Genomic DNA, 20465 nt, shown 5'->3' on the forward strand with positions numbered 1-20465 from the left:
GGCCTTGGCTGCCCAGGGCCGTGTGGGAGGGGGCGGGCGCCAGCCGGCGGAGAGAGGGGTGGCAGGCTGGGGAAGTCGGGGAGGGGCCGATGCGGTTCGGGCTGGGGGCAGCCCTGGTTGTCCTCCTCCCACCGACAAGTGGAGCTGGGCCCTCAGACAGCAGGTGGCAGCCCTGCAGCCTGGAGTCTGTCACCCATTCACATCAGGCCTGCACAGGGGGCCAGGGGACAGTCCTGCCCCCCGTGCTCTCAGCCCAAGGAGAGGGGGGCTCCAAAGTACTTCTCCAAAGGGTGGTGGTATTCCCAGGATTGGGCTGGGGGCCTGGAGGACTTCCTGGAGGAGGTGACATATAAACTGGGGCTTGCAGGCTCAGGTGCTGCAGGAGCTGGGGTGTGATGTGGGATCCGGTGCGGTCAGGAGGGACCAGTGTGGACAGCAGGCTGGAACGAGTCAGGGCGCTGGCAGTGTGGAGGGGTGGGCGCGGGGCTGAGCCCAAGGGCGGGCGTCCCCTGGCCCTTCCCCCTTCCTGCACCTTCCAGGGCCACTGAGTCAGGCCAAGCAGGAGAGGGCCCCCTCTTCTACTGCCGCCTGCGCCTGGTGCAGTGCGTCTGCCGAGATGGGGGGAAGAAGAAGCAGTCCCTACCCAGCTCAGCCCCCCACTTCCCGGGGGCCCCCCGCACTGCACTCTGCCCCGCCACTCCCCCAGCTCCAAGGAGGAGAGCACCGTTCCTTCTCCCGAGGCCCTGCCCTACCCCTGGCTGGCTGGGGGGCACACCTAGGCCCCCACCTGCCCAGATATCCACCTGCCACGCTGCTCCCCTGTGGAGGCCTTCGGGGTCTGTGCTGGTCCCAGATGTACCCGATGATGGGCTCTCAGCAAAGCTCCACCCACAGTGGCCCTGTCAGGGTGGCGGGTGGGCGGAGAGTGGGGCTGCCTGGGAGGGGCTGGGAAGGGGGTGCCCCCACACCCCAGCCGGTCTGACCCGTGCGGCTGGGGAGGGCAGGTGGCCGGGTGGGAGTGGGGGTGACACAGGCCTGTTCCTGCTGCTTGCCCACCCACAGGGCACCCACTGCACTGCCCATCGACCCAAAGGCCCCTGCCCTGTTCGGACACAGATGGAGTAGTCACTGCCTGGCAGGCCCTACTCTGTCACCCTGAGGACCCTCCCTAGACCCAATCCACAGCTCCCTGGGGCCTCCTTCATCTGCAGCCCTGAGGGGCTGGCTGCCTCTGGCCCCTGACCCCAAGGCTGGTGAGCCTGTCCTGCCTGCTGCATCTGGGGCTCAGGGGACAGAGGGTCTGCAGAAGCTAGGCCCGCTATCCTGGGCCAGGCCCCCTGGCTTTGGAGCTGGCAGTACTCAAAAGGAAGAAGAGACCACCTCCCCTGCTAGATGCCAGCCTGGCCCCTGGGCCCGGTCATCCCTGCCACCGACCCCAGCAGCGGGGTGGGGGGCGGGGGCTTTCCTGGAAGGGCTGCTTGGTTTCTGCGAAAGCAGCTGTGGGCAGTGTGTGAACGAACACACAGGCGGGGCTGCTGCCAACAAAATCTTATCTACGGACCCTGAAGTCTGCATTTCATGTGATTTAACTCGTGGGCTGTGATGTCAGACATCTGAGGGAGGGTGCGCCTTCTGCCCTTCCGCCAGCCCCAGCCCCAGCCACAGGACCCTCGGACTGAGATGGGTGCCCTCCCCCACCCACCCCACGGGCCTGGCTGGCATCGCCTGCCCCTCGCTCAGAAGGCAGGTCATCTGTGCCCCGCCCTCCCTCCCCTTTCTTTCGAGCCCACTGAGCGGCGGGTTTAGAGCTGGCCTGACACCTCTGGCCAGTGGCTCCTGCTGGCTCCGTGGCTGGGGCTCAGAGAGTGGCACTGACGTGGGCCAGGGGGGCACAGGGCAGCAGGATGGGAGACCCCAGACTTCGTGTTTTGGCTGTCCTCTTGCAGCCCGAGGTGTCTTACTGACCTTGGGCCTGAGAGCACAGAGCCGAGGGTGCCCACATGGTCTTTGCCCCTCCCTCCAGCTCCAAGAGGCCTGTCATCTCTGGCCTGCACTAGCTCCCCCTGAGGCCATGTCACACCAGCCTGGCTTGGGGCCAGCGTCTTGGCCGTGGCTGTGGACTCTTCCCTCCATCCTGTGTGTCTGTGCACCAGTGTGCCCGCCGTCCCACCCTGCACTGTGACCTGTCTGGGCTACACGCCTGTCCTCTGTCAGGCGTCTGCGTCCTCTGCGTTCTGACTTGAAGCATCTCGGCCCTTTTAAGAAGTGAACATCCGTCAACATCCAGGAGGTACATCCCGGGGGGGCCCCCAGACTGCACATGGGAGCACCTCTTAGAAGCACACGGTGAGGACCAGGGTCCCGAGGGGAGTGGCCCTGACCGCCGGGCCCCGGGGCACCTTCCCCGCAGACAGACACAAAAGGAGCAAGGAGCCGGGTGCCTGGATGGGCGCCTGGCGGGAGCTGGGCTGGGGACTCACACACCCGACCTCCCCAGGCGCTGACCAGCAGGTCCCCTGGCCCAGGCTGTTCCCAGGGCCTCAGCACACATCTCGGACCGCAAGGGGGACCCTGGTAGCCCTGCGGGAGGATGAGAGTCCCACGTGGGGCAGGCATGGTGGCAGACTACCAGACGGCTGGTGACCAGGCAGCCCTGCGTCCGTGCGCGGGTGTGGGTACGGCTGTCACGCCAGCCCAGGATCCTTCCTAAAGAAGTGGGCCACTGGGAGCAGGGGTCCCCAGGCCCGTGCGATCCAGGTCCTCAGTTCCCCCAAGAGCCATCTGGTGGGAACCAAGGCTGGGCTCTGGATGAGACCCAGAGGGGAGGGGTGGGACCGAGAGGAAGGCCCTGCAGGCTGGGGGGAGGGCCTCCTGGGGCCATCAGCTGGGCCCACCCTGCTGTCACCTCCAGGGGGCTACGCTGAGCTTGCCGACGGGGCCGACACCCGGCTGGCATCCTGAATCTTGGGACATGCTGGACCCCAACCCCTGATGAAACCTGTCTGGTAGCTCCCGCCACCCCCGAGGCCTGTGACAGGAGCCAGCCGCCCAGGGTCTCTGCCTGTGCAGGGTAGGGGCCGCTCCTTCTGCAGCCTCTGTGCCTGTGTGACCCTGGGGGCACCGAGTGTGGGAACGGGGCTGGGGGCCACGTAGCACAAAGGCCGGGGAGGGGCGGGGTCAGTGGCCGCTGCGCCTCTTCCTGTCTGTTCCTGCATCTGCAGTTGGCCATCAGGGTATAGGGAGGGTCTCCGTGCTCGGGGACAGGCTGGGCATGGGCGCCCCGGCCGGCCCCTGGGTCTGGGAGGGCTCCGGGGCCCCCACCACTGCAGGCCCCCAAATTGTGGGTGTGTGCGCTGGGGGGCCGCTGGCCCGGGGTTCCCCTCGCATGCCCAGGCCCCAAGAGCCCTCTGCCCACACCCATTCCCATGCCAGAGATCAGCCTGGGCGGCCTCCTCCGCCCTCTCAGGGCCCCTGCCCAGCCCTGGGGTCTCCTGCGGGGGGTCTGTGAGCCTGTCCCCGAGGCCCAGCCTCCCGTAACTGCAGGCTCCCCGCCCATCATCCTCCCCTTCCTGGAGACCCCTGAGTTGGCTCTGCTGAGAGCTCCCTGAGGTGGGGTGACTGTCATCCTGCAGTGGCCTCTCCCCTCCTGGGGCCCACTTCTAAGGGCTGACGTCACTGGGGCCACGGCCCAATCCGCACCACGGCAGAGGGGGCCGGAGGGACAGAAAAATAGACGTTATGCCCGGCCACGCCTGGGCTCCTGCTTAGGGTTTTTTTTAAACTCAAATTTCTTTGATAAGATCCTTTCCCATGGTGGACAGCACTGGGAATGTCCTCTTGGCGGACGTTCCCGATGGACAGTCCCAGGCCCAAGTCGCCAACTTCGTGGGCCAGGACCCTGCCCTCTACGAGAGATCCACTGCCCCTAGCCCACATTGCCCTGGCCTCGCACCCCGACGAGCAGCCCCGAGAGTGGCCGGGCAGGCTCTGGGAACGCTTCGTGTGTCAAGTGGGTTTTCCCTCTGGGAACAGCACCAAAATAGAAGAAGGAAGGAAAAGAAAATGGAAACTCAGCCTGGCGGCGGGAGCTCTCCAGGGAGGCGACCAGCTCTGGCCTGGGCAGGGGCAGCAGAGGCTCTGAGCCAGCGTCCAGGGTGCTCGGGCCCTCGGGGGCGCAGGACAGGACCCTGCCGGCTGAGCACAGCACGGAGGCGCTCTCTGGGTCAGTCCTAAGCGTGCTGCTCCCTGCTGGCCGGCGGCCAGTGCCCTTTGATGTCCAGATGGGCTTAGGAGCCACCCTGGCCCTGGCCTCTCAGTGCAGAGCAGGGTCTGCAGCCGCAAGGAGCTACTGGTCACTGGGCCTCAGGCCATCACCTCGGGGCATCTGTGCAGCCCCTTTTCTGGGCTTCTTGGGGTCCACCTGCGAGAGGGCCACTGGTTCCCCTGGGCCGGCCCCGAGGACAGCACCGCTCTGGCACTGGGCGGGCAGCCGTTCCCGGCCGCTGCTCAGGCTGAGTTCCTGAGGGGAGGCCGCGAGCACCGTGGCCGAGGGGCTCTGGGGGCAGGCGAGGGGGAGCATGGCCCGAGGTGCCCAGCCCGGGTGCAGACACTGCTGCAAGTCGGCAGTGAGACTCCTCTGCTCACCGTGACCAGCTCCACGGCCTGAAGACCACGGTAGGAACCAGTCCACTAACCCAGAGCCAGCTGGGTCCTCCCACCCTGCCCCGGATGCTTCTGTGGTGAGCGAGGCTGGGCTCAAATTCAGAAATCCGAGCTTCTCAGGGACCCCCTTCTCTGCCCGCCTGGCCCTGCCGTGCCGGCCTTTTGGGGTCCTTGTGCACAGATGTAGATGTCCCCAAACAGCTGTCTGCCACCCAGGGAGGGTCCTGCCCTGGGGCACACCCAACCTGCCTCGCTCTGGAGCTGAGCCCCGCTGGAGGCTGCCGGACAGCCACGGGCCTCAGAGGCTCCCCGGCCCTGGGACCCCCTTCCCGACTAAGGCCCACTGGGCGCTGCTGCCCAGCCTCACACCCGGGCTCCCACCTGCCACCCGTGTGGCCGCACACACAGGTCTCTGCCTGGCGCCCCGCCCCACTCCCGGCAGCCCCGTGTGGCCACTGGTGTGGCCACCTTCTGCTTCTGGGCCCCGAGCCGTGGACCCTGTCTCTGTCCTCCTCACCAGCTGGGCACGTGTGTAACACATGCACATCTACCACAGAAGGACAGCGCTGGGCAGGGCCCCAGCTGGGCAGTAAGCCCCTTCCCCCCCGCCCCAAGAGCTTGGTGTACCCCGGCGTGCCCTCCAGACCAGATTCCCAAGAACCCAGACCCAGCACCTGCCGGGCCGCCGGCCAGGGCCTCAGCCTAAAACCTAGGATCCCAGCCACGCCCTTGAATCGTATCCTGGATCTTCTGTGCCTCGCCTTTGCGCCAAAAAAAAACCACAAGCTGCCCCCACCCCTGACCTGGGCAGGTGCACCACCTGCTCCAGGTCTCCTGCCTCCCCGCCCTACGGTTAGAATGCTGCAAATCTGTCCCGCCTGCTGCGGCCTCCCTGGGCCCCGCTGCCCCCTCGGGACTGTCTCCTGTCTCCCGGGGGCACTGGCTGGCCCCGCCAGGGTGCGGCTCTGTCTCTTGCCTTTGCACCAGCTCCACGCCCCGCCACGGGGCCCACGCCGGGGCAGGGCAGCGGCGGGGCCAAGAGGCAGGGCACATGTGGGGTGAGGGCAGCGGGGCCCTGGATGCTCTTCCCGCGAAGGGCAGCGGCCGCCCTCTGCGCCTGGCCCTCGCAGGTCTGAAGGCTCAGGCACTCCCCAGCCAGTGGCCTGCGGCGCGAGTGGGGTTTTCCTCCTGGCTACCCAATTTCCGTTTTCTCAAGAAGACACCAGCAGAGGCTCTGAAAAGCTCAGGAAAATGCCCGCCCCCCCAGGCCTCGCCTGAAGTCCTGGGGTCTTTACAACACTTGCAGCCTTGAGCGGGGACCCGGTACCGTCCTCCCGAGCTCCAGCCCAAGGGAAAGCACTCCCCGCCACCCGGCTTGGCCACCGTCCGTCCTGGCAGGGCAGGGGCCCAGCTTCTGCACAGACTGCACCCCAGGCCAGGCGGTGGGGGTCCAAGGACCTGAAAACAGGGGCTTCCCTCCCTCCTCCCTCCCTCCCACTCTGCTGGGCGCCGGCCTGGGGGACTGTGCAGAAGTGCGGGGCCCCGCCGGCCTCCACGTGTACCCGGATGGGGGAAGCCAGGCTGAGCTGCCACCAAACAGCTGGGCTTCGGGAGCCGCTCCCAATGCAACATCGTCATGGCCTGAACTCCAGAACATTCTGGGAAGAGCCAGCACCCTGCACGGGGACCGGCCCCAGCCCTCCCTGCCTGCCGCACCCGTGCAGACCCCAACGCCGAGGGCAGCCATACCCCAGCCCGGCAGGGCCGGGCCCAAAGGCCGCATCGCCTCCCCTCAGCTGCACGGCTCACGACAGGGCACCCAGGCCAGCAGGGGAGGGGAGGGGTGCCCCCTCCCTGGCGCCCGGTCCCCAGACTCCTCACGGATCCTAACCTTGGGTATGGCTGCCCCGACCTGGGGACTTCCTCAGCCAGACCTTTCTAGCCGTCAGGGTGGACCCAGCAGCAATCCATGGCTCCGGACCTTGCCCTCGGAAAACGGGATCCGCCCCAGACAGATGCCCTTTGGTGGGTTCCCTGTATTCCCTCCAGAAGCCCAGTGGGAGGCCAGCCCTGGGCCAGGAGGACACTCCCAACCCTGAGCGGACACCCGCCCTGAGCTGCCCTTTCACTCAGCTACCCACCTTGGCCATGCGGGCCCCGACGCCCTGCCACCTCTTGGCCACAGACGACAGTGACCGCCCCCCACCCCCCGCCAAGCTCCCCCGTGCCGTGGGCATGGGCGTCTGGGGGTGGCGGAGAGGAGAAAACGCACAGACCAGGCAGTGGCCACTGCTCACATGAGCAGAAACGCCAAGGCCATCCGCCACTGCCAGGGCCTCACGGGCCTCACCTGTCAGAGCCTGGGGGCTTCCACACCGGCCCAGGGCCAGCAAGGGGCACGCAGCACCCACCTGGCAGCGGCTGAAGATGTCCGAGTGGGTGACACGCACGTTGAAATGCCTGATCACGGCCGTGGCTTGCTGCCGGGCCTTGAGGGAGCAGTCCACCGAGAGGCAGCGCCCAGCCCCAACCTGGGCTCGGAGCTGTGGACACATGCAGCCGTCGAGCGGTGGGCCAGAACCCAGAGCTCACCCAGGCCCCGCCTTCCCAGCTCCAGGCCGAGAGCCTCCGCTCTGCCCAGGGTGGGGCAGTGGTGCCGCTCAGCCCCCCTCCCCCTGGCCCCACGGCAAGCAGACCCTGAGGTGTGGGCGGCTCAGGAAGTCGAGGCTCAGATGTGAGTCATCTGTGGGGTCCTCACCTTGTGGTACGGCAGCCCTGAGGTCAGGATGACCCTCCCCTCCTGCCTGGCAACCTGGGTGGGAGGAAAAACTGGCAGGTGAGGGTGTCAGGCCAGCTCCCGGGGCTGGGGCTTCTTTTGCCCCACTTTCGCCAGCCCCCACCCCCCCACCCCATGCCCCAGAGCTGTCTCCGCCTGGCACCTGAGTGGCCACCAGATTCCCACAGCCTGAGGCCGGGCATACCCTCCTGTTATAGATTTGGTCTCAGAATTGTGCAGACACTTCACAGAATTGCAAACAAAATTAAATTTAAAAAGCAATCTCTAAAAACCCAAAAATGAAACAAGTGAACTACAAAGAGAGAAACATTCCAGATGACACGAAGCCACAGTGAATCGACCATGTAGCTCTAGGGCTACAGACCCAAAATGAAAAATACCTGGCAGTAATACTATTGTTGGTGATAATAACATCAACATTGTTATTCTGAGATATCTGTGTGTGAATTGTAACGTAAAACAGACGGGTGGGCTTCCCTGGTGGCGCAGTGGTAGAGAGTCCGCCTGCCGACGCAGGGGATGCGGGTTCGTGCCCCGGTCCAGGAGGGTCCCGCATGCCACGGAGCGGCTGGGCCCGTGAGCCATGGCCGCTGAGCCTGCGAGTCCGGAGCCTGTGCTCCGCAGCGGAAGAGGCCACAACAGTGAGAGGCCCGCATACCGCAAAAAAAAAGGGCAAGGAAGGGACCTGAAAAGACGTTTCTCCAAAGACACACAAATGGCCAATATGCACATGTAAAGATGCTCAACATCACGTCATCGGGGAAACGCGAGTCAAACCACAAGGAGACACCACCTCACACCCATGAGGATCGCTTTTATTTTTATAAAGGAAAATAAGTGTTGATGAGGATGTACAGCGATTGGGAGCCCTCATGAGATGCTGGAGGGAATGTAAAATGGCGTGGCTGCTGTGTGAAACAGTGTTGCAGTTTCTCAAAAAATTAAACACAGAATTACCATATGATCCAGCAATTCCACTTCTGGGTGTAGATCCAGAAGAACTGAGAGCAGAAACCCGAACAGATGCTTGTACATCAAGGTACACAGTAATAGCAGTATTCACAATAGCCAAAAAGGTGGAAACAACCCAAGTGCCCACCATCAGATGGCAAAAACAAATACACGCACACACACACACCCCATTGTACAATGGAATTTATTCAGCTTCAAAAAGGAAGTAAATGCTGACATGTGCTACAGCATGGATGGACTTTGAGGACATTATGCTCACTGAAATAAGCCAGACACAAAAGGACAAACATTATGTGATTCCACTTACATGAGGTCCCTAGAGGAGTCAAATTCATAGAGACAGAAAGTAAAAGAGTAGTTACCAGGGGCTGTGGGAGGGGGAAAAGGAGAATGATTGCTTAATGCATATAGAGTTTTTGTTTGAGATGATAAAAAGTTCTGGATATAGACAGTGGTGATGGTTGCACACATTGTGAATGCACTTAATGCCACTGAATTGTACACTTAAATATGGTTAAAATGATCAATTTTATGTTATGTATATTTTACCACAATTAAAAAAAAAGCAAAAGCAAGTGGTTACTTCGTAGTGGTAACAAATATATATCTATGTGATTAATAAAAAATTAAAAACAAACACACACAACTGAAGTAAATATGAGGAAAGACCCAAACAAAAGGGCAGTCGAGAGTAAAACCAGGAGTGACAAGAACGGAAGGCAGACGTCCCAACAGCAATGACAGGTGCAAGAGACAGTGGACTCTTATCGGAGTTCTGTCAAGCTATAGCTATAAACCCCGCAACATTCTTTTTCAGAAGAGAGAGGAAACAGAGTTTTCAGGGAAAAATGGCCCCAATGAAAGGTCATAGCAAAGGAAGTTCTTTTAGTGAAAAAGAGCCTGCTTTTTCTTGGAGTGCATGTGGCTGTCCATACACCATAAACTCGAAAAGGGACAGAATACATAAAACAGATTTAATGATGTCTAATTTTTAGAACTAAGAAAAACCACAATGTGTTAAAAATACTGGAAAATAATAGCAGGTAAAATGGAAAGCAGGCAAGAAAGCTAAATTGACCTAAAATCCCTGGATTAATCTTAACTTTAGACATTGTCAACTCAGAAATAAATGGTAAAATTTCTAGGCCAATCACTAAAAGAACAGAAATAGAATTTATAACTTTCAAACTAATAGAGGAAAAAAATAGAAACAAGGATGAAAAAGACAAAAAAATATAAGAAATAAAGGGAAAAAAGATCAGAAGAAGTAGGAGAAATAGAAAGCACAAGTTATATAGTACAACTAAACACAAATTATATGAGTAATTACAATAAACGTAAATGGATTAAACTTGGTTTGGATTAAATTGGTTGAAAAGCAAAGACTGTCAGACTAGATTTTTAAAAATCCATCTAGAAGCAGTTTTTAAGTACAGTAATACACCTAATAAGAGCAAAGAAAGGTTGAAAGCAAAAGGGTGAGAAAAGGATATACAAATACTAACCAAAGAATGCTGGAGAAATGGTATTAATATTAGTTCAAATAGACTTTACTGCAAAGAGCAGTACTAGAGCCAAAGAGGTTCACCTCATAATTGTAAAAGATTTCACTCAACAGGAAGATTTAAGAATTCTAAAAGTTGTATGCATGTGCACCTAATAACAACTTTAAAACATATTAAGCAGATACTGACATGACTACAAGGGGAACTTGGTGAACCCACTGTCGAGGTCTTTGATAGAAGCAGGCAGAAAAACAACCAAACAAGATACACAAGACTGGAGCAAACATTAAGTAAGCTTGACCTATTGAGCATGTGAGAGCAAGAGAGGGAAATGAACATGGCTGGAGGAGACTGTGGCCTTTTAAAGTCCACATGGAACATTTATAAAAAGGATCGTCTGCTTGACTACGAAGCAAGTCTTCACAGATACCTAAATCAGCCGTATACAGGCTACAATTCAGATAGGTTAGAAATTGATTTTTAAAAGATAACTAAAAAGCTCCCAAACCCCAAGCTTTCTGAAACTGAAAAACAGCCTTTCAAAGAACTCAAGTCAAATAAGTAATTATAACAGACGCTCAAAAATTATTAGAACTAAAAAGTAATGAAAATACTACATATCAAAACGGATGGAATGCAGCGAAAACGTTCTTCAAGAAAAATTTATTGCCTTGAATGTTTACATCATAAAATTTAAAAGGCTGAAAATTAAAGAGCTAAACACTCCGCTTGGAAATAACCCCAAGCAAGCAAAAGGAAGGAAACTGTAAAGATAAGAAGAGAAATTAATGAGACAAAAAACACAAGAATGAAATAGAAAGGATCAACAAAGCCCAATACTAGTTATTTGAAAAGACTTAGTAAATTGACAAACCTCTGTGTGATCAGGAAAGAGGGGGAGCACGAGTGAGCAGCAATCAGAATGAAGCTGACCACCTGCAGGTACCGCGGAGCTTTCACAGAGGAGCCGGACACCACCACGTATGTGAAACACTCTGTGAAATGGGCACATCCAAAAGAGGTACGGACTACCAAGTGACTCAAGAAGATGCAGACAACTAAGTAGTCCTAAAATTATTAAATAAGAAAGAATCAGAGACTCCTGGAAACGCCTCCCCCCTGAAACACCAGGCTGAGGAGGCCTTGCAGGAAGTCGGCCAATGTTTGAGAGGATAATCTAAATGTTACTCAAAGCAGCAGAAAGCAGAGAGGAGGAAAAACTCCCAGCTTGTTTATGAGGTGGAAGAGAAGATGGTGAGGAAGAGAAGTTCTGTGTCAGACACGGTCCTGGAGGCAGACCCAGCCACGTGACATGCTGGCTAGGCTGGGTCCAGACTGAAAAGGTTCGTCACGTACACAGGTCACAGGGATGCTCTCAATGGCTGCAGAGAAAGCATCAGGTAGGATTCAGCTTCTTCCATGATGAAATGTGCCGCGGATATGGCACCCGGGGAGCCTCCCCAGCCTGGTGTGGGGGCCTGGCAACCACTGTGGTTCACGGAGGAACATTCCCTGTCAAGTCAGAACTGAGACAGACGGCCACGGTCACCACCTAGTCAACCCCACCTTGGAGGCCTCGACCACTGGGACAGGATAAGGGAAAGAAAGAGACCCACACAGACTGGAGAGGAAGGAATGAAACCAACCTGTTTGCAGAAGATATGTCCACAAAGAGAACCCCAAGAACTGAGTCAATTCAGTAGAATTTAGGAGACTTTTGCAAGGTTTCCAGATGTAGGATCAATGCTCAGCCAACTAAGAACTAAAGGTCCACTGCAGTCCCGTGTATCCGCAGAAAAGCAAGCAGCACCGCGCGTAGTGGCAACAAAGCAGAAGGTTCCCGGGGTGAAACCTTGCAGACGTGGCAGGGCTTCGTGGAGAGCTTACAAAACGTGCGTGGAACCCTCGCAGAAGAGCGAGACCAACACTCACGCACAGAGGACTCGACGTGATGACACGTCACTGTCCCCACCCTGGCTCACAGTGTCAACGAGATCCAAGCAAAGCCCACGGAGGGGCTGTTTCCAGACCACCACGGGAAGGTGGAGGCGGAGGGAGAGCGAGGTGGGGCTCCCCCTGCAGATGCCAAGATGAACTGAGGCCAGAGGGAGGAGGACGGAGCGGCAGCAGGGTCCCCACACCATCCCCAGGTCCGGGGATTCGCTGGAAGGACTCAGCACACCATCAGGGAAGGACAGAAAGCAGAACCAGCTTACGGAAAGCACCTGGGCAAAGCACAGAGGAAAGCACTCAAGCCCCGGAGCCTGCCTGGTGGAGTCGGCCTGTGCTGAGTCCCCCCTGCGCCGGCCACCGCAACACGCGTCACTGGGCAGATGCATTAGTGACTCAGCACCCATGGTGTGCGCTGCGGTTCAGTCACCCAGGCACCCTCTGCAACCTGGAAGGGAAGCAGGCGTCTAGGCAGACCACACTGTCTGGACAGCTGGGGCACAATGAGCCCCTCCCACCATTCGGGGCAAGTTTTCCATCAGCTGTTTACCGGCCAGACCATCTGTGCCAGCGGGCCTTCCCAGCCCAGAGTCAGGCCTGCTACTTTCTGCCCGGGGCACCTCACAGGACAGGAGCACAAGCAGCGAACGAGCGTGTGGAAGGATGCTCAGCTTCATTGATATTCGGAGGAGGGCGAGCAAAAGTGCAGCGAGATGCGACTTCCTGCCGACGAGACTGGCAAAACGGACGGTGAAGCAGCGACCGCGAGTGTAACCTGTGTGTTGTCATCCAGCGGCTCACGGGATGGAGCCCCGGGTGTGGTTCTGAGCTGCCTCAGCACTGCGGCCCCAGGACGGAGGGGCTTCCTCCTGGGCCCTCCCGGCCACTGGCCGGCCCCTTGGGCTCTCCTTCTGCAGGGCCCCCATGGGGAACCCCAGCCATGTTCCGAGGAGCTTGGCCACATCACAGCATGGCCCACCAGTGGCCTCTTTACCCCTGCAGACCGGTCCTTCTATACCGAACGGCCAGTTCATCCACTCGGGGGGTCAAAACCCACAGTGTAGCCCTTCTATACCGAACGGCCAGTTCATCCACTCGGGGGGTCAAAACCCACAGTGTAGCCCTTCTATACCGAACGGCCAGTTCATCCACTCGGGGGGTCAAAACCCACAGTACAGCCCTTCTATACCGAACGGCCAGTTCATCCACTCGGGGGGTCAAAACCCACAGTGTAGCCCTTCTATACCGAACGGCCAGTTCATCCACTCGGGGGGTCAAAACCCACAGTATAGCCCTTCTATACCGAACGGCCAGTTCATCCACTCGGGGGGTCCGGACGGGAAACGCGTGATTGGGAACGATCCACGGAAGAGGAAATGTAAACGGCCAAAGGGACACAGCAGCTCCCACGGCTAGAGACGTCCTACCCGGAAGATGCCCTCAGGGCTCCAGCCGCACCCAAGACCATCACAGGTGTGAGAAGTGCGCAGTCGCCCCTGGCCCAGAATGCTGCCCCGAGCACCACTCGGGTGGCAGTAATCCGTCCCACCCCCGCAGGGTGGGCACTGAGGACGAGGCCCTGGGACCTCCGACCACAAGGCTGAGGGGACAAGTTAAAAGCCTCACGGGAGACGTGGGTAAAGTCCGTCTGTAACGCAGGGGCTCGAGCTGCAGCTCCAACCCCGGGAATAAGCACCTCGGTCCCCCCTCTCACACCCCTTGGGAGGGCCCTGGGCCCGTGGCCTCACAGGCTGCGATGTTCTGAAACTCTGCGATGGCCGGAGGTCTGAACCCCCAGCTCCAGTCCACCCCCTGCTCGGCTGCCCCCTCTGCTCCGTCTGGGCCGTCGCGACCCCAGCACTTCCCCCGCCTCTCCGGCTGCTCCATCTCCCGCGTCTGAGGCATCATCACAGCAGCGCCGCACCCCTGGCTCCCAGACATGCTGATTTTCTAACGTGGCCACAGCCACTTGAGCATGAACTCACACTCAGCTCTGTGGGGTGGGAGCGGGCGGGCCCCAGGGGCTCACACACAGGACCCCCGGTGCTCCGGTCCTGGCGGCCCGGCTCTGGTGACGAACCCACTTCCAGGCTCCTTTGGTGCCGCAGGATCCAGTCCCAGGGGCTGCTGGATGGAGGTCCGTCTCCTCGCCCTGCGGCCCACACCGAATCCTTCCTGTGCTTTGAGTCTGATGATTGCCTTCCGTTTCTGCTGTCAAGGGCTCACGTGATGACACTAGCTCCACCCATATAATCCAAGGTCCTCCCTCCGGGACGGCCCCTTTGAGGTCAGCTGACAAGTAAATCACACCTGCAACTCCCTTGGGCCGCATCATGTAAAACTTCAGAGGGTAACGTGGGAGTGCAGGTGCAGACTAGGGGCCAAACCCTGCCTTCCGTCTGCTGGAGACCGGGGTACTCTCGGGGCCAGTTGGGAAGGCCCCTCCTCCCTGGGTCCCGTGACCACTGATGCCTGGTCTGTGGTCCTCGAGATGCCAGGCTGGCCATCCTAGTCTTGCCCCCATAAGCTAGAAACAACCCTGGTTGGGGACAGAGGGGTTTCCGACAGGGACGGCGTCCAGAGCCACCCTAGGCATGACCACATCCTCCTCCCCTGGGCACCGGGACCAGGCGACCGGAAGAGACGGCTGTGAGGGGCCAGGGCTGGGGAGAGTGGACATCCTCGCACAGGCGTGGGGCCAGCACGGGAGGCTCCCGGCTTCCCCCTGCAGCCCCGGGCAGATCCCCTCTGCTCTTCCGGCCCCTGCTCTTCCTCATTACTGGGGGTGGGGGCTGCTGGGAGGACCCGGCTGGCAGTGCGGAGTGTGGAGGGAAGGGCCGCTGCTGACGACGCCCCACAGCTCTGCAGTCCCAGGGCCCTTGGCCAGCTCTGTGCTCCGGCCACCCACCTGGTGAGCCTGGGGACCCCTTCCAGAAGAATGTGTTCAAATTCATAAAAGAAACCACATATTAAAAGTCCAAGTTGTGACCCGGCCTCCTCTGCTCTTTCACAGCTGCACGAGTCACAGCAGACGAGAGTGGAGACAGCCCGAGCATCTGTCAGCGGCCGGGTGGATGGATCCACTACGGTCCATCCGATGGAACGTTATTTGGTAGTGAAAAAGAGCGAAGCGCTGACAGATGCTACAACATAGCTGAGCCCGGAGAACATCACGCTTGTGAAAGAAGCCAGGCCCGAAAGGCCACGTGCACGAGTCCATTGACATGCAGGGTCCGCAACAGGCCGCTCCCCGGAGACCGGAGCCAGGCTGCCAGGCGCTGGGGAGGGGGCGCGGGGGACAACTTCACGGGCGAAGAAAGTGGTTTAAGATTGACTGTGGTGATGGCTGCACAGCTCTGGGAATGTACAATTGTACACTGTAAATCGTGTGGTGCGTAAATCACATCTCAGGAAACCTGGTAGAAAACGCTTACCAGCCATGTTCTAACCCTGGATTCTGAGAGCCCTGCTGGGGTTTCTGCAGGGCCCTGGGGGGTTTGTGCCTCCAGCGGTGTTGTTAGCACCTGCTTTTTGGAGGAGGGGAGGGCCTCACGGGCACACAGCATTTGCAGGGGCCAAAAGACAGCGAGGGGACCAGGACTACCCTGAGTCTGCCTGTGTCAGGCCACCCCCCAAAGGATCCTCAAGGGCTCCAGGCCTGCAGACCACAGGTGCCGGAGCCATAAATGTCTCCACCCCGGCATCCAGGGGGGCCCCGCCCTCTGCCCCAGTGGCGTGGGGGTCCATGCAGCTGGGGCCCTGCGGCCACCCCAGACACTGCCCCCTCTGCCAGCGGACGCGGGAGGCCTGCTCACCTCGGCGGCCCTGCGGTGGTCCTCGCCTGTGGCCAGCACCAGCACATCGATGCCCAGACAGCGGAGTCTCCGCGCCAGCCCCTGGAGCATGCTGTCACACACCACGCGGAAGGCCCTGGCCGGGACCTCAGGGGCCGCGTCCTCACCCGCGGGCACCTGCAACACAGCCCCGCTCAGCAGCCGTGGCCCGTCTGGCCCACCCTGGACCCGGTGGGGAGCGAGGGTCCCAAGGGCCGTGAGGTCAGCTCGTCCTGAGCAACATGTACTCAGTGCAGAAAACAGCAGGAAAGCTGGGCCCCAAGGGGAGCCGGCACACCTCTCCTGGGGGGGTGGTCGTGTGCACGCTGGAGCAGGGCCTGGGTCCCTGGGGCACACGGGGACACGGCCAGAGGCTGCCCTAGACCTTGGCAGGGGGCACGCCAGACCTGGTGTCAGGAGACCGTTGAGACCCCTCCTCCTTTAGGAAGCTAACCCGCGGCTCTGCTCTCCTTCCTTCCCGGCAGAGGGTCCAGCGTGCGGGACACAAGCCCTCTGGACGGCTCTCCCCGACACCCCACACCCACACCGGTCTCCAACCCTGTAAGGTCCCAGTTCTAAGGACAGGGATCTCCCCGCAGGAATTGTGATAAAGGAGTCCTGGCGGGCTTCACCTACCTGCTGAGGCGAGGTCGAGGCCTTCTGAAGGGGCGGCAGCTCCCCAGGCCCCGCTCTCTCACCGCGTCCCAGCCTCAGGCTCCTGGCCAGGTCCCCCGACAGGTGGAAGCGCGCAGGCTCTCTGCACAGAGCCCAGTACACCTCCAGCAGGCAGTAGGCATCAGCGGCTGGGACAGGCAAGGTCAGCCTCAGCCTCCAGCGTGGGGACAATCGGGGGTGCGGGGCAGGGATGCGGGGGGCGCCCACCTGCGTAGACCAGCTGCCCCTCGCACAGCGGCCGCCGGTCCCAGTTGGAAAGCTGCTGCATCTTGTCCAGGGGCTTGCCCAGCACCTGCTGCACCAGGAGGCTGAGGCCCCGCGGCCCTGCGGCCCCATCCACACCTGGGGCTGGCCTGTCTGCTGCCCGCATCTGCAAGACAGCACCCCTTGGGGGTGAGGGGCCCGCCCCAGAGGGAGGACAGCCACCGCACGTGCCTTGGCTGCCCCACGGGGAGCCCTGGGGCAGGCCCTGTGTCCTCCATGGCGGACAGGGCCGCGGGAGGAGAGCGCTAGCGGCCAAGGCAGGCTGTGTCAAGGTCTCGGGGCTGTGGTTACCCGCCCACTGGTCAGCTCGGGCCAACGCCTTCAGCCCCAAGGGTGTGTGCTGAGAGCTCCCGGGGTGGGGGGTGGTAGGCAGAGCCGGGCTGGTTCTGGGGAAGCGTGGGGACGTGTGGTGACACGGCCTCCCTGGAGGACCCTGTGCCCCGGGTCCCTGGTGACCTGTGGCCAGGGAGCAGGGCCGGGGCCAGCCCAGAAGGCATAGAGGGGCCGAGGCCGAGTCCCGGCCCACAGACACCCTGCCAGCCTGAGGTGAGACCCCTGCCCCGGTATCGCCATGCAGGCGGCTCAGCACAGCAGGGAGCCCCCCACCCCCAGCATCCCCCCAGCGCTGACCTGCCTGTGCACCTGCAGCAGGTCCACGCTGCCCCGCAGCTGCTTCTCGGCCTGGGCCAGGGCCGGGCAGGAGGCACCCAAGCTCCGCAGGTCCCCTGCCAACCCATAACCTGTGGGCGGGGGCCGTCGCTGTGATGGGCACCCAAGGAAGGGGCCCTGGCCTCACCCTGACACCCTCCCCTGGGCAGGCAGGGCTGTGGCGCGGGGCCGGGGGCCGCGCTCACCTAGCTTGGTGATGGAGGGGTCCGCGAGCAGCCGGGACACCAGCCGGAAGAAGGCCTGGGGCGCCTGCCCTCCTGCTGCACTTGAGAGCCGGGGCAGGTCCAGCAGGAACACGCGGCCCTCCACGGCCACCTGCATGAGCGACGCCCGGGGCCGGCCCCCGGCTCCGAACGAGGGCCTCCACTCCAGGTCCATGCTGACCACCTGGCCGGGCTGCAGACAGAAGGGCTGGCGTGAACGGCACAGCCTGGCCGCCTGAGGGCTGATGTCCAGGGGAGGCGGCCTCTGTGGGGAGAGCTGGACCGGCCCTGCGAGTGCCCACACAAGGAGTCGAGCGCCACACCGATGCTCAGGACTCAGTCCCGGAGTCCTTAAGCCAGAGTGCCCGGTGTGGACAGAGCCCCAAGAGGCCTTGGTGAGCAGCCCCCGAAGCCGGCTGCCTGCGGGAGTCAGGCACCCACCTGCAGGAGCTCCTCCTGGTGCCTGGCCAGGTCCTCCCACGAGGCCAGGAAGTGGAGGTGCTCCCTGGGGATGGGCAGCTGGTAGTAATCGTCCTTCCCGTCCTCCAGAGGGGCCTCAGCCGTCCTGGGGAGGAGCAGAGCTGCAGCACCGCCCCCACCAGGGCACCCCACAGCACAGCCCGGCCTGGACCCTGGGGCAGGGGAGTGCTCAGGGCCCACGCGTGGGCCGGGGTCTACGCAGTCTGCTCCCCACGCCTCTGCCCTCGCAGACTGCAGGCGGCCGGGTCCTCAGGCCCCTGGGAGTATCTGGCCGGCTGAGGGATCTGGCCATGGGGTCTCGCTAGCACCCAAGGGGCTGACCCGCCTGCCTCCTGCTGTGTGTCTGCATTCTGCCTGCGCCCCTGCTCGGCTCTCCCGCGCTTCTAATTCCCAAACCACCAGCACGTATGACTTATGGCCACTTTCGAGGGCGGGGGCCCAAGGGCGTCCTCCTTGTGGGCCCCTGAGCCTGGGGACGCTCACCTCTCCTGAATCCTGAGTTGGCGGAGCTCTGCGGCCACCGAGGCCGGGAGTCGCTCCTCGGGCAGCAGGAGGTCCAGGGCACACTGGGCGACCAGGGCCGCGTCGTCGTGAGATGCCAGCAGCTGCAGCAGCTGCTCCTGTAGCCACTGGTCCTGTCCGACCAGGCCCTGGGGGACGGGATATGGGCTGCTCGCCTGGTCTGCCCCAAGGGGTCGGGCCCATCCAGGTAGCCCCCAGACCCAGATGTGCCCCTCAGACTGGCCCTGCATGCCCCCCTCAGACCCCAACCCCCGCCAGACCCGGCCCTGACCTTCCCCCTAAGACCTGGCCCTGACCCCGACCCCAATTCAGACCTTCATCCTGACCTCCCCCCCACCTCAGACCCGCCCTGAGCCCTTCATAAGCAGGTAGCTGCCCTCTGAAAACCAGCAGTTCCTATGACTGAGGCTCCATGGTGACCGAGCTGGCTTGAACCAAGGTGCTGAGGGGCCTGGACGTGTCAGAGTGAAGGGTCGCCATCTGAGCCCACGGCCCGTCCCGCTACCCACTCTGCCTCGGCCTTGCTCCGCACGCACGCGCTCCCGCCCAACACCGCGCTCTGCTCGACGGCCTGCTCCCGGGCCTGGGACCCGCACCGCCTCCCTGAGCACGGCCTGCCCCAGCCCTCACCGCCAGCATCTCCCCTCTGCACCTCCTCACCCCTGCCCCTGGGCGGCCACGGAACACCCCTGCACCCACTGTGCCCTCAGGGAGGCAAGGCCCGGTGTGGGCGCAAGAGGCCCACGTGGCCCACAGGGGTCCCGATGGGGGTGGGGTGTCCGTGTCTGCGAGGTCACAGGTCGCTGTGGGCCCCACCCTCTTGAGGAGCCCCTGCTGGCCGGCAGGCGGGGCCACCTCCCCACACGGCTCTGTCCCCAGCAGCCTCAGGCCGTCCGTTTCCCGCAGGCTGCGGGTTCCCACGTGGACAATACGTGGAAGCCCCTCACATTCTTCAGGATGTCCGCTGCCCTTCCGGACGGCTCGGCCTTGGCACCCAGGAGGGACCGGCCTTCCGGGCCTTGCCTGGGGGTCCGCGTTCCTCTCCGGTGACTCACCACCCCTGCCCGGTCACTCCGGGGGCGGCTCGGCACTGCCCTCCACTGGATTCCGCGCAGGCACCAGGCCCTGCACGTGCGCTCAGGAGGGAGGGGACCCCCCCGCCTCCATTCCACTGACCACTGCAGAGTTCCTGTGCACACGGCACCCGGGACCCCCAAGAGCCCACCCTTCTCCCAGGCCGATTCACCTGGGGCTGGGGATAGCTCTATACCTGCGATGACCCCCACTCCAGCTCTGGCCTGAGGACAGAGGCTGCAGGACGACACTGCCCACGCCACTACCCTCATGGGGTCGCAGTCTGGCCCTCCGTGTCCCCACATCACCCCAAGGGGCGCCTGCCTCTTTCTCGGGGTCTTCAGGCTCCCCAGGCAGAGCCGTGGCAAGCAGGGCGCCTGAGGATGGTCTAGAATTTCCTCTTGGTGAACCTCTCCTCATCCAGCGCCTGAGAGCTCTGTTCACAAGTGGTGAAGGAGGATCCTGGACCCCCGGCCGCTCCAACCCTGCCCCACGGTGGGGGGGGGGTGCCTTGCACACTGGGACCCTCTGAACTCACCTGCACATGCTCGGCCCAGCTCTCCCGAGATACGCTTCTCTGCAAAAGTGGACACCAGCGCAAGCCTTTCTAGCGGCAGCCCCAGGAGCACAGCAGCGGGCCTCGCTTGGAGCCCCTCTCCACCCCGGGCCCCAGTCCACACACCTCTACCAGCCGCTTGTAGCACAGATACCGCAGGGCGGCCAGGCGCTGCTGGGTGACGACGTTGGGACACAGGTCTGAAAGAGAGGGTGGGCTCTGGGCAGGGCTGGGACGGAGTGAGTACGGGATGGGGCAGGGGTCGGGGCTTGTGTGGCTCTGCCTGTCTTCCCCCTCCCCTCT

The 20465-nt window shown here is 61.5% G+C and overlaps 1 protein-coding gene across 7 annotated transcripts in view; it reads right to left on the reverse strand.

Annotated features, from left to right (window-relative positions):
* The window catches only part of EXD3 (exonuclease 3'-5' domain containing 3), a 79702-nt gene that overhangs the window by 9838 nt on the left and 49399 nt on the right, over positions 1 to 20465 (reverse strand). For 5 of the 7 annotated variants that reach the window (XM_024762491.1, XM_024762489.1, XM_024762488.1 and 2 more), the window contains 11 exons: positions 20289 to 20362; positions 20145 to 20183; positions 18494 to 18660; positions 17972 to 18095; positions 17513 to 17723; positions 17289 to 17398; positions 16602 to 16764; positions 16356 to 16522; positions 15702 to 15857; positions 7421 to 7474; positions 7074 to 7205 (listed from right to left, as the gene is read on the reverse strand). In XM_024762491.1, the coding sequence (XP_024618259.1) occupies positions 7074 to 7205; positions 7421 to 7474; positions 15702 to 15857; positions 16356 to 16522; positions 16602 to 16764; positions 17289 to 17398; positions 17513 to 17723; positions 17972 to 18095; positions 18494 to 18660; positions 20145 to 20183; positions 20289 to 20362 (1397 nt within the window). Of the gene's footprint in view, positions 1 to 7073; positions 7206 to 7420; positions 7475 to 8235; positions 15243 to 15701; positions 15858 to 16355; positions 16523 to 16601; positions 16765 to 17288; positions 17399 to 17512; positions 17724 to 17971; positions 18096 to 18493; positions 18661 to 20144; positions 20184 to 20288; positions 20363 to 20465 lie in introns of those variants that run through there. The other 2 variants (XM_024762494.1, XM_024762493.1) reach the window with 2 other exon arrangements.

Source organism: Neophocaena asiaeorientalis, unplaced genomic scaffold, assembly GCF_003031525.2.
Source record: "Neophocaena asiaeorientalis asiaeorientalis breed wild unplaced genomic scaffold, Neophocaena_asiaeorientalis_V1.1 scaffold78, whole genome shotgun sequence".
In the NCBI taxonomy this organism is placed as follows: Eukaryota; Metazoa; Chordata; class Mammalia; order Artiodactyla; family Phocoenidae; genus Neophocaena; species Neophocaena asiaeorientalis.